The sequence below is a fragment of the Varanus komodoensis genome, unplaced genomic scaffold, assembly GCF_004798865.1.
Source record: "Varanus komodoensis strain SLA01 unplaced genomic scaffold, ASM479886v1 scaffold1, whole genome shotgun sequence".
Classification (NCBI taxonomy): Eukaryota; Metazoa; Chordata; class Lepidosauria; order Squamata; family Varanidae; genus Varanus; species Varanus komodoensis.
In genome coordinates, this window is record NW_025335268.1 from 136,590,428 (window position 1) to 136,604,186 (window position 13,759).

The 13,759-nt window shown below is 40.6% G+C and overlaps 2 protein-coding genes across 3 annotated transcripts in view; one reads left to right on the top strand and one right to left on the bottom strand.

Annotated features, from left to right (window-relative positions):
• The window catches only part of LOC123024410 (CMRF35-like molecule 5), a 6,808-nt gene extending 3,244 nt beyond the window's left edge, over positions 1-3,564 (top strand). Inside the window, exons 3-5 of the mRNA XM_044432086.1 lie at positions 953-1,106; positions 2,350-2,448; positions 3,477-3,564. Coding sequence (XP_044288021.1) covers positions 953-1,106; positions 2,350-2,448; positions 3,477-3,564 — 341 coding nt within the window. The remainder of the gene's footprint in view (positions 1-952; positions 1,107-2,349; positions 2,449-3,476) is intronic.
• A 1,712-nt stretch (positions 3,565-5,276) lies between these two features.
• Positions 5,277-13,406, bottom strand: BCL2L15 (BCL2 like 15). 2 transcript variants are annotated; one of them, XM_044447524.1, is made up of 5 exons: positions 12,442-13,406; positions 10,847-10,966; positions 9,633-9,763; positions 7,109-7,321; positions 5,277-6,125 (listed from the first exon to the last, which is right to left on the bottom strand). In XM_044447524.1, exons 1-5 carry the CDS (start codon positions 12,575-12,577, stop codon positions 6,087-6,089), a joined length of 639 nt encoding a protein of 212 aa, XP_044303459.1. In that variant the 5' UTR covers positions 12,578-13,406; the 3' UTR covers positions 5,277-6,086. The 2 variants fall into 2 exon arrangements, with proteins under 2 accessions (XP_044303459.1, XP_044303466.1); XM_044447531.1 differs by lacking the exon at positions 10,847-10,966.
• Between the last annotated feature and the right edge of the window lie 353 nt (positions 13,407-13,759).

A 13,759-nucleotide genomic window follows, 5' to 3' on the forward strand; every position in this document is an offset into this window, starting at 1 on the left:
GGATTGAGCTTCAGTTTATTGGCCCTCATCCAGCCCATTACCTCAGCCAGGCACCGGTTCAGCACAGCCATTGCCTCACCTGGATTGGTGGAAAACGAGAGGTAGAGCTGGGTATCATCAGCGTACTGATGATTCTGCAGCCCACACCTCCTGATGACCTCTCCCAGTGGTTTCATGTAGATATTAAACAGCAAAGGGGACAAAATGGACTCCTGCGGTACTCCATGGCATAGCTGCCATGATGCAGAGCCATAGTCCCCCAGCACCACCTTCTGGAACCGGCCATTGAGATAGGAGCGGAACCACTGCAAAGCAATGCCTCCAACCCCCAATCCCGCTAGCCTATCCAGAAGGATACCATGGTCGATGGTATCGAAAGCCGCTGAGTGGTCCAGAAGAACCAACAGGGACGCACTCCCCCTCTCCTTCTCCCTGCACAGGTCATCGTACAGGGCGACCAAGGCAGATTCAGTACCGCAGTACTGATTAGGGGCTTGCAGAGGAGAATCTCTTTGAAGTGGTCTTACACCCAATCCTATGCATGGCTATCAAGAGGTATGTCAAATGAATTTAGGTGGGGCTTATATCTTTCAAACACTTAACAACTGCATTATCTCCTCTATTTTTAAAAGAGGAGGCTGAGGAATGCACCATAAAGTGAAATAGCAAATTATCAGAGAACAATGGACTCTGTCTAAAACAACTAGAAGGTTGTACTTTTATTTGAGTGAACCTAACCAGGCATGGCAGGACTTACTCCTGAATAAACATGCATAGGATTTAACTGTAAGAATTTTCTTGAAGATCAATGGATTTTTTTTACAATAAACTTTATAATCATCTCACACATACCATGCTTGAATCCTGCTAATGTAAATATAAAGATATAATTGTAGCCACCCCTAGCTTATATTTTATAGTTATAACAATTATATTTCACTGTTATATGCAGCTCCTGCAACTCAAAGGAATATGAGAACTACTCCTACCCACACTCTCTCTTCTAGGACTGAGACTACAACAACTTTTCCAGTCATTTCCAAGTCTTCTTTAAATGGGCTTCTCTGTTCCAATTCCACATGGCATCACAATAGTGTCATATTAGGGCAAGTATAATCCATTTTAATGGTAATTTGTTATAGAAACCAAATTATTTTGTTTCTAAGTAAATATTTTACTTATGCTTCAATGGACAGATCAAAAAACATCACTAGCTCATGCCATATTACCAGGGAAGGGAGTGAGACAGCTTAAAAAACGTTAGACAGTTTGGGGTTGGTAAAGAGAGGGATATCCTGATTTGGTTTGAAAATGACATCAATTAAGTTCTCTCTGAATCATCAGTGCAAGTTAAAGATACAGTAACAGAAAATACGGACAGGTTAGCCTTAGGGATGAAGGACAAATTATACAGAAGCTTCAATGTGTCACTTTAAGCTATGTAAATATTTTTCCAAATGCAAATAGCAGCTGTGGATGCGAATGGAGAACAGGGAGGGATAGTTTGACTTTTTCTCCTCCCCAACTCCCTACCCTGCTCATACACACTTCCCAACATGATCAGCTTCCTCTGCTGTTTGCATTTATCATTTATCAAAGAATGCAAGCAAAATCTATGCTGGTTCCCTAATAGTCACTTTATGTTATTTACAGCATTGGTGTGAAATTGCCTCCTGTGGGAGGCAATTCTTGATTATGAGCTGTAGGGCCATGGAATTTGATTCTTTTCCCAATAAGTAACCAATGAACCAGGCCAATCCTCTCCTGTGCCCCTTTCCTGTGCATCGGTCATGGGGAGAGTAATAACTCATCTTACCTATTTTGAAACCTTTCTGTTCACATTGATAAATTTGTTTGGCAAGTGTACTTGCCCGGACTATATTTTAGAAGTGAATATTTATTTGCTCTGTTCTAGTATGCCAAGTCTCTCTGAGCCCTAACAAAGACACCCTTATAATTTAAGATAAAGCTTCCAGGAAAGGTATAACAGCCTCACAATCAAGGTTATATAATGGTGATAATTAATGCAGATAGAGTTCGTTTCTCTTCCCTTTCCAAGATATAAAAATAAACAAACAGCAGAGATTGAACTATTTTGACATGTGGTGTGTGTGAGCATAATAAAAAACCCCAGTAAGGGTGTGATCTTATGCATGTTTAGATCAAATAATAAAAAATAAGCAAACATCTACAGCTTACTAGATTCCTCAGCCAGTCTTTCTCCAGCTTAATTTCTTGAAAATGGGCGAGACCTAGATTGTAACCCCTCTTTTCCTTTTCTTTTTTATTTTTAAATAAAATCTCTTGGAACAATGATTCAGGACATTCCCCCAACCCCTTTCTCCTTAGGTTGACAAGCAGTCCATGGGGCATTCTACGTTGGGTGATCCTGGCTATTCTCGTGGCTTCTTTCATTGCGATTCATTCAAACACAACACAGAAAAACTGGTGAGTTTCCTTAAACAAAAAGGCACACATCTTTTTAATTACATTTCTCGATTTTCAAATCATGGTCAGATTATCAGTGGTGCTGGTGGCAGCTACTCTGGGCTCAGTTCCCAAGGGGCCTCCTTGACAGCCCAGCAAGCTCAGAAAACCCACTTCCCGCCCCTGCCTCATGTGCCCTATGCCGGTTGTCCCGCATTGACTTACTCCTATTACCTTTCTGCCTCTAGCACTGTTGTCCTGAGAGAATAAGCCCACGGAAATTAGAGAGCAAACAAGGGCACTGCTAATGGTCAACCAGCTGAGCCAGTGGATACTAGGGGAAAGGTCCTGGACTGAGCGGGGGATCCATTTTTATTATGGATACTTTTGTTTCAGTTACCTGCATTTCAGATTAGATGGTCAGAGTAGGTGGAAGTAAAACATCCAAAGACTGTGTGTGTTCTGTAGGTAAGACATTTTGCCTTTAAAGTATTTGCTCTTTATTCATTACATGCCTGTTTCATCTTTCTTCTGCATTTTATACTCACCTCTATCCTGTGAGGTACATTAGGCTGAGAGTCAGTAATCAGACCAAAGTCATCCAATGAGTTTCAAGGTTAGTGGGTACTTGAACTCAGATCTCCATTCTAACACTCTAACCACTATATTGCACTGGCTTACAACATCCACATTTTTGTAGGGGGATTTAAGGTAGCTGAGGCTTAATTTAATGGACTTTAAAGTGTGGACTTGGAAGTTGAAGTCAACTAGAGAGGACAGATTTTATGTCTCTATTGGTTTGGCAGGTGTTGGTCAGTGTCAATTTCTAGAAAAGGTACTAATTGGATCTATGTGTTAATTGTTCTGAAGTATTATGAGAGCTGATAAGTAGCAAAAGCTCATTTATTTGAGGAGCTTATTGAAGAAGGAGTATTGGGCATCTGGTCAGCATTATGGAAGCAGAATGCTGGACTGGAGAAGCCTTTGGTTTGATCCAGTATGGCTCTCATATTCTTAATAGGATACTGCTTCTTGGTTCCCATTTTAAGGGATGTAATAAACGGAATGAACGAACTGAATGCCTCTGAGGAACAACAGGAAATCTCTGAAGATTTCTATGAAATACTGGGAATGTGAAGTGATACTAATTTCACAACAGAACCAAGTAGAACTCAAGCTACATAGGTGCAGCGTACAGAGCTACAGAGAGAATAAGAAGCAGATCTGGAGGATCTAACAGTTAATACAATAGACCAGAAAGAACAATACACACCATTTTATTTCTATCCAGTTGATCTAATACAGGTGTGGAACTGAGGGTAGGGGCATAGTCTTAAAACAATAAATTTGGGCTGGCAGGGGGGAGGGGGAGACCAGCTTCAGTTGACTCATCCAGAAGAGTTATTCTCCATGTTACAGGGGAAATGAGCTGACTGGAATCCCTTCCAATCTACTATAGGATAATCAGAATCTAAAAATACCATTACCCCCTGACATCCACAAAAACATAAGAGTTTAGCGCTTCCAAAATGTTCAGAAAATATTAGTGCTTTCATTGTGCTTTAGATGGATTTTCTTGTGAGAAAGTTTATTATTATGCTATCTGGTACAGAATGAGAACTGAGATCTACCCAGTAACCCAAACTGCAGTGTCACCCAGGCTTCTGAGACTTCAGTTTTAGGAATACTGCATCTCTCAGTATTCAAAGCACAAATACATAGTAACTAGGAACTTGCAACTAATTTTCAGTTAGCTAGTCATTTTGGACTGGTGGGTGGACCTGTGGTCACATAATCAGTGCACAGCAGGAAGAGGCAGACTTCAGGATTGCAAGATCTACTTTTGTTTTTTATAAGCTGAAACCTGAGACAAACTGGGCCCCTTTGGACCATTTCTGGTACTTCCTGAGGCAAAGTAGGCTTCTCTCTGAAGTGACCAGAACCAAAGCTTGGACCCTGCCAGACATATGGGGCTTCTTGGCTTAGGAAAGGTAGATAGTGTTTCCAAGACAGCGACTTTCACTTTTCTTTCTCTGCATGGTGGTGGGAGGGAGGGTATAGGGTCAAGTGGAGACATTTTACCAGGGGTTGTCCAATCACTATGCTCTGGGGGCAGGCCCAGGTGGGATTGTAGGCTGGCCATTCTTCCAGTGCTACAAGGCTTCACTATGAAAAAGCCTTAAACTGGGTTCAATATTCATAGTGCTTTAGTTCCTGACATCCTTCTGATGCTTTGCAGGCTTATTGCCTGGTAACATCTCTGTGACATGTGCTGTGCTTATATAAACTGTCTCCAAAAAATAAAAGAAAAAAGAGTATGGGGAAGGGAGAAAGGGTAAAGAAAATTGCCCCCTGCCTATAATTTTGAGGACTCTCCTTCCACATGAACCACTGAACCCATCCTTCTGAATTGTGCAGGTTTCTTACTTAAGGCTGCAAGGCTGTCCATCAGGCTGTTTCTTATTCAAGGCTGTCCATCATTTCAGAAAAATGCTTGACAAGGAACATAAGAGGATAAATGTGCCCTTTTCTGTAAAGGCTGTTCTTGCACAAAAGCATGGCTATCATTCTAAAACTTATCAGGTTTGGTCCCCTCAAAGGAGACAACAATCATGACAATATTCAACCGATTCTTTCAAGAAATTAAAGATATTGGAAAAAATCAGAATATAACAGTGGATAACACAAACAATACTGCACCTATTTTTTCTGAAATTTGGCAAACAGTATTACCTCTGAAGGGGAATTCAGAGAACGTTGGCTATTGGGTGGCATAGAAATGAAATTAATAACAACATTTTAGAACAACAACATTAATAACAAATTAATATTTTTAACAACATCAATAGTAACAAATTAACGACAACAACAATAATGCATGTTCGACAAAACAGAAAAAATTATAGCTGTTATTTAATTTCCCATACTCAATTGGAAGCACAAAGCTTTAGATTTCCAAATCTCAACTCAAGTTTCATAGCCAGGTCATAATGGATAGGCGCCAAATCAGTCCAAGAACAATCTGTCCATTTTCTGAAGCACTGAATTGGGGTCAAGGCAAATTTTGTGGTCACTGCATGCCTTTACTTTTTTTAGTGGAGTCCTGTGGTCCATGAACCAGAGAAACAGTAGCTAAGGTGGGTAGACATATCCTAACCATTCAAGAACAGGGTGCTTCTCAGCATATGTTTAGCTTAGCAACTTGTGCTCAGTACCAGAACCAAGCTGACAAGTCTCTTTATACAAAAATCCACATCTGGATTTTCACCAAGTATTTTTTTTCAGCAATCTAGATGGAGAAGGGTTTTCAATAGATACTTTTGTTAGACAATTGCCAAAGGAAGGAAGGAAGGAAGGAAGGAAGGAAGGAAGGAAGGAAGGAAGGACTTTACTGCACCAATCTGCTACAGATTACTTGGAGCTCAGCAGTAGATAGCTATCTACCTGCTTCTCATTCCTTACCTAAACACTGATAGTTAGCAATAGAATCCCCACCAGAACAGTTTCACTGTTGTTAATTTCTGCTTCACTTTCTTTTTTACTTATTTGCAGGTTGCATGCTCCCCCTGCTGTACAACTTTAGCACAGGAACTCTCTCCAGACCCATTTTCTTTAAAGCAGCAAATTCCAGAAGTGCTTCTTGTATTAAGAGTGAGAGATCAGGCATCATTCTGTCCTGTTCCAGTCTGAAGATTCTCCTAAAATTAAAGAAAGGTAGTCGCTGGAAATTTGAGCAAGCAGCACCAAATGGTAATAAATTACTCCCCTAGAAAGGTGCTTTATCAAGATTTCATTGCACTGAGGTTTACGGAAACAAGATTATGGCGTTCCCATTTACCAGCCAAAGAGGCAAGATCATTGGGAGGTTGCATCCCATGTCCTGGGAAATGTGTGAGAAGAAGGCCAGCCTGGACTAAGAATGGACAAAAGAACAAGGTCCAAGATCTCTAGGATTCTCCTAATATTGTTTTGCTGTTTGTCTTATACCCCGATTCCTGTTTCTGATCATTGCCTACTTTGCTTGAATGGGGAAATGTGCAAATACAGTAGCGATCGAATGAAGGATTTATGCAAATCTCTCAAACTTAGCAAAAATCTCCTAATTTATGCAAATTTCCTCCATAGACTAAACCAGGACTGATTCGATCTCCTGAGGAAATTGGTGCAAAATAAACTGGGACTTAGGAATGAGACAAATATGAGCACATGTACATAAATTTGTTAATATTTTCTGTAGTCATATGCCCATGTCCAGGATTTCAGACACGGCATGCTTGCATGTTTTGCGAGCAAAACCAAAATCCACATAATGCCCTAGCCAGGGCCCTAGTCACTGAACAACGAAGGCACTCCCAACCAGAAAGTGCATTTGCCTCCGGGCTGCCAGATGCCCTGGAAGTTATCTTATAAAAACTCTGGCTTTATCAGCCAGGGGACAAAGGGTTCTGTGTGGAGAGTGTGTGTTCTGCATTATTACAGTCCACTATATGTTTCTCTGGAGCTATTCTGGACAAGAGGCAAGGAGGAAATCTTTGAAATAAGGATAAGATTTGCAAGGTCAAGGTAATGGGGAAGTGATGGAATTCTGACACTGCACTAGATGTGCTGATGAAGGGAGAATGGTCTCTGGACCCAATCTACTCAAATGCTAAGCTACAAGGTGAACATTAACTTTACTTACCCAACCACCTTGCTTTTCAATATAGTTTCTTACTTCTGGGTTTTCATTAATTGTCTGTGTGAATAATTCTGTCTTATTCCGCAACGAAGGAGCTCTTTGTGCAAGGCAAATAAACAACTTCACAGTAACAACCAGGAAAGCTCTTTCATACTCCAGCCCTTGAGAACGACTCCAGGTCTTGCTAAGAGAGTCTGCCATTTCTCTGAATTTCATCTGTGAACATAAGAGCAGGAATTTCTAAAATCACAGTCTGCTATAAAAGACAAAGGGAAAGCAACTGAGGTGCACCAAAAAGTTTTGGTATAGAGGCCCTGATGTTCAACAGGCCAGAAGTCCATTTTGCCATATATTATGTACTGAAGTTGCTTTTCGTAGCCATGGTTCTCCAGATACTCTCATAGGGGTCCAGGTTTAACCCTAGATCCAATGAGCTGTATGCATCTGACTAGATCAGATTACCAAGAAGGCTGCAGGGCAGCCACCTGCATCTGTCCATGACTCCTTGTAGTTGGTGCTGAGAACAGTAGGCTTCTCATGGACATTTAGCACTGGAGACTGCTCTCTCAGCCTGCCGCTCTGAACCAGCCACATGTGTTCAGTCACTAATCTGTTACTCAAAATGAGATTAGAAAATGTATAGATTCTAACAGAAAGCCAAGTTTCTGTATCTAGCTCTCCCAAGTGCTGCTAGATCCACAGATCGTAATAGCAGGGGAAAAGATGGGATCTACTTAGCGAATTCATTGTTTGTGCTTGGGCCTCAACACAGAACAATTTCCTAACAGCAGCCCTTTTGACAGGCTATGCCATATATAAGAATCTGGGCCTTATGATTAGTCAGCAGATCAAGAGTTCCTGTTGTGTCAGTGGTGTCCAGATTGGGCTGCAGCTTCTGCAGGTGTTTCCTCTCTGTCATCCCTTCTTTTAGTCTTTCTCACAGTGCTGGACAGTTTACTTTCTGATGAACTATATTTCAGCTTCCAGTGTGGCACTATTCCACCTATGCAGTCTATGTTCCTTGGCCTGTTGTCTTTATTATTTTTTAAATTTTTCATATGGTATCCACTTTTCAAGGTGGCTTACAAAAAACTATAACTTTTTTTCTTCTCTAGCACAGAAGAAAACAAATATGAGGGAACATGTAAGAAGAGCTGCAGACATTTCATAAATCTAAAGCACTGTAAGAGTATCGGGCAATACACAGAACATAATATAGCAGTAAATGCAAGTTACCCCAGCCTTTCCTCCAGCTTTTGTTTCTGGGATTGTCTTCAATGGCTTTTTGTCAGCCAAAGCCTACCTTAGGCTTCTGAGCTATTGATATCAGAGGTGAAGCCCTTATTTCAGCCCATGGGCCAAATTCCATTTCAGAAAAGCTTTTTTTTTTTTTTTTTTTGGAGGGGGGAGGTCACAGTCCAGTAGTGTGCAAGACTGAACACAAGAAGGCAGGACCAAGGTACTGGAAATACCTGCATATTTTAGGTTAGAGCTCCTACTGCCGGAAACAAAGAGGCATTCTCATTTTTTAAGAATGGGGGGCAGGGGAACTGTGCAAAAGCTAGGAGGGAGCCAAATATATTTTGACCACAGAAAGTGCCATCTGAGAAAACCCAGATGACACAGATTGGATACCAGGTGAGCAAGATTTGCTCCCTGGGCCTGAGGTTCTGCATCCCTTTTCATATATTTAAGATGTGACATTGGGGCACAACTCAATGAGATTGTGGGAAGTCTCCACCAGGCTCTTGAGATTGTCACTTTTTGTTTTTAAAAATCCAGGCCCCATGAGCAGAGCAATTGTAAGCACTGCATTTCAACAACAACAACAAACCTGCACTCACTCAATAAACAGCACTAGTTCGGGATTTGTCTTGAGAATCAGCAGTAAGCAAAATGAAGAGCAAAAACTGGCAACCAAATGAACAATACAGTGTTTGGCACCGAACTTCTTCCTTGCCCCTTCCTTTCTTTTCCTTCTCTGCTTCCTTCTCTCTCCGCATCATGAGCAAGAGTTACCTTTTGCTATGACACATGTGTCTCCTAGCAGTTCTCCACTCAAATTTAACATGCAAGTTTTGCACAAAAGACAGCAATCTGTAAAAATAGCTCTAGTGTCAGGGACCTCCTGGCCTGGCGGTACACCCAACCCTAAGTTGCTATCATGACTTGTCACAATAGTCCAATAAAAACTTGGTGTGGATCCTGTCCTGGATAAGACTTTTCTATTGAAGAGCCAATGTGGTTCCTCAGCCCTAGTGCGAAGGGAGCATGCATACAATGTTGGATAAGTTTTGTTGAAAATTGAGTATAACTGACATATTCAAATTTACATAGTCATATTTTTGATAATTTTACTCTCTTTTTTGTATGGTTTTGTTTTGTTGAAATATATAATAAACATGTTTTAAACATCGGAAGCAGTTTTCTTTTCTGGCACACCTAAACCAGTCACTTCATACCTGCAAGTTCATGACAACATAGATTGGAAACATTTTGGCTAGAGAACTTAGGAGACTGCAATTACCACTTCCTTGTTTTTTTCCGCAATGATCATCTGTACTGGCTTCTCCAAGTCTTCATTATACTGGTCTCCTAGTCTTTGCAGTGTCTTGGCAATAACTTCTGGGTTAAAAGTGGTGGCAGTTTTCTCTGCAACTTAAAAGAAAGTAAATACAGTCTGGACTATAGTTCCCACCTGTATGCAAAAGCTTCTACATTCAAATTCCAGGGCTTAAAGGTCTTATTTATATCTGGAACAGATACGAGGTACAGATACAATCAGAACAGCAATCCTTCAGAAGGACAGAGAGGTGCACAGAGGAAGCAGGTGAGGGAGACAGAAGTTTGTACAACTCTTGGCTTTCTAAATAGCATTAGAGAAATTTTTACATTGTTTTTTAGGCAGGCAGCTGTAGCATCAAAATCCATCCCAGCAAGCTTTCAAAACAACTTATTTAGGGTGCAATCTGATGAGGAAAAAAAGGGGTTCTCTCTCAGGCTGTTTTTGTTGTTGTTGTTCAAACATGTAGAGGACTGCATCCTACAAAATAGTCCAGTTTGCAGTCTTTCCACAAACTATCAATCACACCTTGGTTTGTTAAGTATCTTTTTAAACAAACCGTAACTGCCTTTTCCTCCTTTTCCCTAAAAAGTCATCATCATCATCAGAAAGCGCCTTGGTGTGTGACATTTTGCAGATGGCCATCTTGTGACAAAGAGGATCTTATTTATATTGACAACTTCTTTTATTTCTCCCCGCAGAAATATAAAATCACCTACTGTGAGGCTGTTTGTGTGTCTGTTGAATATTTTTTAAAATCTGCTTTTGTGTATGATGACGTATAATTTTTTGCCGTTCTGTTTTTTTAGCTTATGGCCATTAAGTATGTTTTATTATGTTATTTTTGTATACTTATAATGTATATTTGTATTCTTTATATTATGGTTTTTATTACTTGGTTTGATTTATTCAATTTGTATGTTGCCCCTAGCCCATAGGGCTCTCTGGGTGGCTTTCAACAAGACAAGTTACAAAATAAGGTTACTTAATACAATAATGCAATATATAATATTAAACAATGAAATAACACTATACCCCCCTCACACCCCCACACCACCAGCACAAATTAACTAAGAAAACACAATCAGCACAGCACAGCCCTGCCTCAGCATCTACACCACAACACAGTAGGCTAGTCCAAACTTCAGCTGCTGCCTAAGCATCCATGGGAAAAAGACCTGGTCTTCGGGGCCCTGTCCAAAGGGCAGACCCAGTGTGGCACAGCATGGCTCCCTGCTCCCATCTTTCTGAACGTGCCACTATGTTCTGTCCAGACTGCAAATGAATTTGGATGCCATCTGCAAATGAAGTATGTACATTTCTGAGTTTGTAACATGACTCACAGGCCCCAAATAAGAATGAATATATTCAAGATGGCTTTTCCTTCTCACAGGGAGTGGAAATTTATGTTATCACAAACCTGTTTTCAGTATTTTAAAAAGGAATCTTTGATATAGTTTGGAAATAAGAAAATTGATTAAATGTAAGTAATAAACTAATTACAGGGCAGATGGATAATTGCTCTAAAGTCTTTAAGGGTGCAATCCTAGAGGTTCCTGATATTGTCTGGTGGTGGGGGAAAGCATAGGATAGGTTGGTGTCACACTCCATGGTTGGAGTTGAGACATCTGCCATGGTTGTCTTCTCACCAGTTGGTCTCAGAAGATGGAAGATCTTCACAGCCAGCAGTGGGACTCGGGAGAGAATGAACCCCAGGGAGCCACAGCCTTCTTGCAAGCAGGGGAAAATGTATAAATCACCATCTAAATGCATTGAGTGAGGGGAGCACAGAGGCAACCTGTACTCCTCCCATCTTCCATTGGATGCCCATTAACTTCTAAATTTGAAAAGTTATGAAGAGTGTTGGGAAAATTTGGATGAATCCTGTCTGAAAAGCATTACTTCTGTGTGCCTTTGCCTTGTGGGATCAAATCCTGTGCTCCTTCTCAAAACCAAGCTGTCACTGTTTAAAATGGCATTCCTCCGCTCCTTTCTCTCACCTTTAGCTGTGGGCTACAGGCCATTCAGTCCAAATATACATTGTAAATAGTCATTGTTGGAATTCAAGGAAGTATCTTCCTAGCCCAGAGGCTCCATGTGCCCTGGCCAATTCAGAATGTCTAGAGTAGATAGGAGTCTTGAGTTCATGCATAGTTTCAGTAGCTTGAATTTATATGTCTAAGTAGACCTGGAGCTGGGTTCAAGCTACTGAACTAAAGTGTCAATACAGGCAATTAGAAATATTATAATCTCATTGTTATAGTGTGATTGACTGACATTTCTTTATCTGTTCTGTATGTAATAACCTCAGAATCTTATTGTAATCTCTGCATTCTGTCATCACTTGCCCTGTACCTGTATGTGACTGGAAGTGTATAAAAACTTTCTAGTTGTGTTGAAGTTTTGCAGCAGAGTTCATCTCTGCCTGCCCAGTAATGCATGCATTATTGTGAGTACCGCGGGAACCTTGGGGTAACTACAATAAAGCCTCAGATGGTCTGGACACTTGGTCTTTCCCACGAACCCGAGTTTTATTCCCTCTTCTCAAACTGAGATTCTGGGTTTCTGACAAAAGCAACATTGGCTAATCCCCTAAATTAGCAGGCAGCTCCAGTGTCTACACAATATGATGTAATGAACATTTCTAACATATCCTTAGGTTCTAACAAAATCTTTGAACAATTCTACCAAGCCAAGCAAACATTTTACAACTCTTCAGGGGAAAAAGGCCACAACAATATATTTTTCTAGACTTTCATAGAAGCAATCATACCTGCATCACACTCCAGTTCTGACCCAGCACTTAGCTCAAGACTACGACAACCATTTTGTGAGTCCTCAGAGATATCAAAAAGTAATGCTTTCACAATTTGTTCAGTTTGTTCTTCAAAGGTCATCGAGTTTTTCATCTTCGCAGTGTCTATCAGAACACAAAGTTGTCGTCACACTTTCCCAGTTGTTCCTTCTATGGGCAAAGCAAGCCTTTACCAGGTTCCGTCAGAAAATGTGAAATGTTCAACTTTACTCAGTTGAAACTTCAGTTTACTCAAGGAGGTTTAGCTTTATTCGATTTGCAGCTACACCCACTGTATCAGAGGCAAGTAATAAAAGACACTTGTTTGCTTACACTTCCTGTTCCCTATCTGCAGGAACAGTAACTGAACTTTCAGTGGGGTTGTTTACAAAGGGAGGAACTATAATGGAGCAACTGAATATTTTGCTATCTTGATTGCATCATGTTATCTGTTTTGCAGCTTTACAGTATATTGCAACCATTTCTCTGAAATGAAGAAGTCTTATATTCTAAATATATTCTAAATATATCATCAAGACTGTTTTCAACTTTGAGATCTTTTGCAACCAAAAACTTAAGTATTTGGATACGGCAAACGGAAAGGAATAAAGGATAGATGCCTGTCTTTCAATATGCCAAATAAATCTTTTCACCATGTCCAACGAAGTGGGGAATGGGGGAAGCTCAATTGTTATTTTTAAACCTTTGTTGTTCAGTATTCTCTGAAGTTATCATTCCCTAATGTCTTCTTTTAAAAAAATGTATGTAGCAGAACTACTACTGAACCTAGGTTGGCAGATTTTAATGCCTACTCGTGAGTAATTTATTCCTCAGAATTGAACAAAGATACTCTTCTATGAATGTCTCTTTCTAATAGATTATATATTGTATTCATATTCATGGATCACTGCCTTGTTGTGGCGAATGGGCTTGCGTAGCGCAATGAAGCTATGAGCTATGCTGTGCGTGGCCACCCAAGACGGACAGGTCATAGCAGAGAGCTCTGACAAAACGTGATCCACTGGAGAAGGAAATGGCAACCCACTCCAGTATCTTTGCCATGAAAACCCCATGGACAGTACCAAAAGGCAAAAAGATATGATGCTGGAAGATGAGCCCCTCAGGTCAGAAGGTGTCCAATATGCTACTGGGGAAGAGCAGAGGGCTAGTACTAGGAGCACCAGAAAGAATGTAGCGACTGGGTCAAAGCCGAAAGGACACTCAGTTGCAGATGTATCTGGTGGTGAAAGGAGAGTCCGATGCTGTAAAGATCTATACTCCATAGGAACCTGGAATG

What these genes read in the sequence shown, in the direction of transcription:
- BCL2L15 (XM_044447524.1), bottom strand. Translation starts at nt 12,577, where the DNA reads ATGAAAAACTCGATGACCTTTGAAGAACAAACTGAACAAATTGTGAAA. An exon ending in AGAACTGGAGTGTGATGCAG is followed by an intron (nt 10,967 to 12,441) that starts GTATGATTGCTT and finishes CTTCATTTGCAG; the next exon opens with ATGGCATCCAAATTCATTTG. An exon ending in GACAGGGCCCCGAAGACCAG is followed by an intron (nt 9,764 to 10,846) that starts GTCTTTTTCCCA and finishes CTTTCTTTTAAG; the next exon opens with TTGCAGAGAAAACTGCCACC.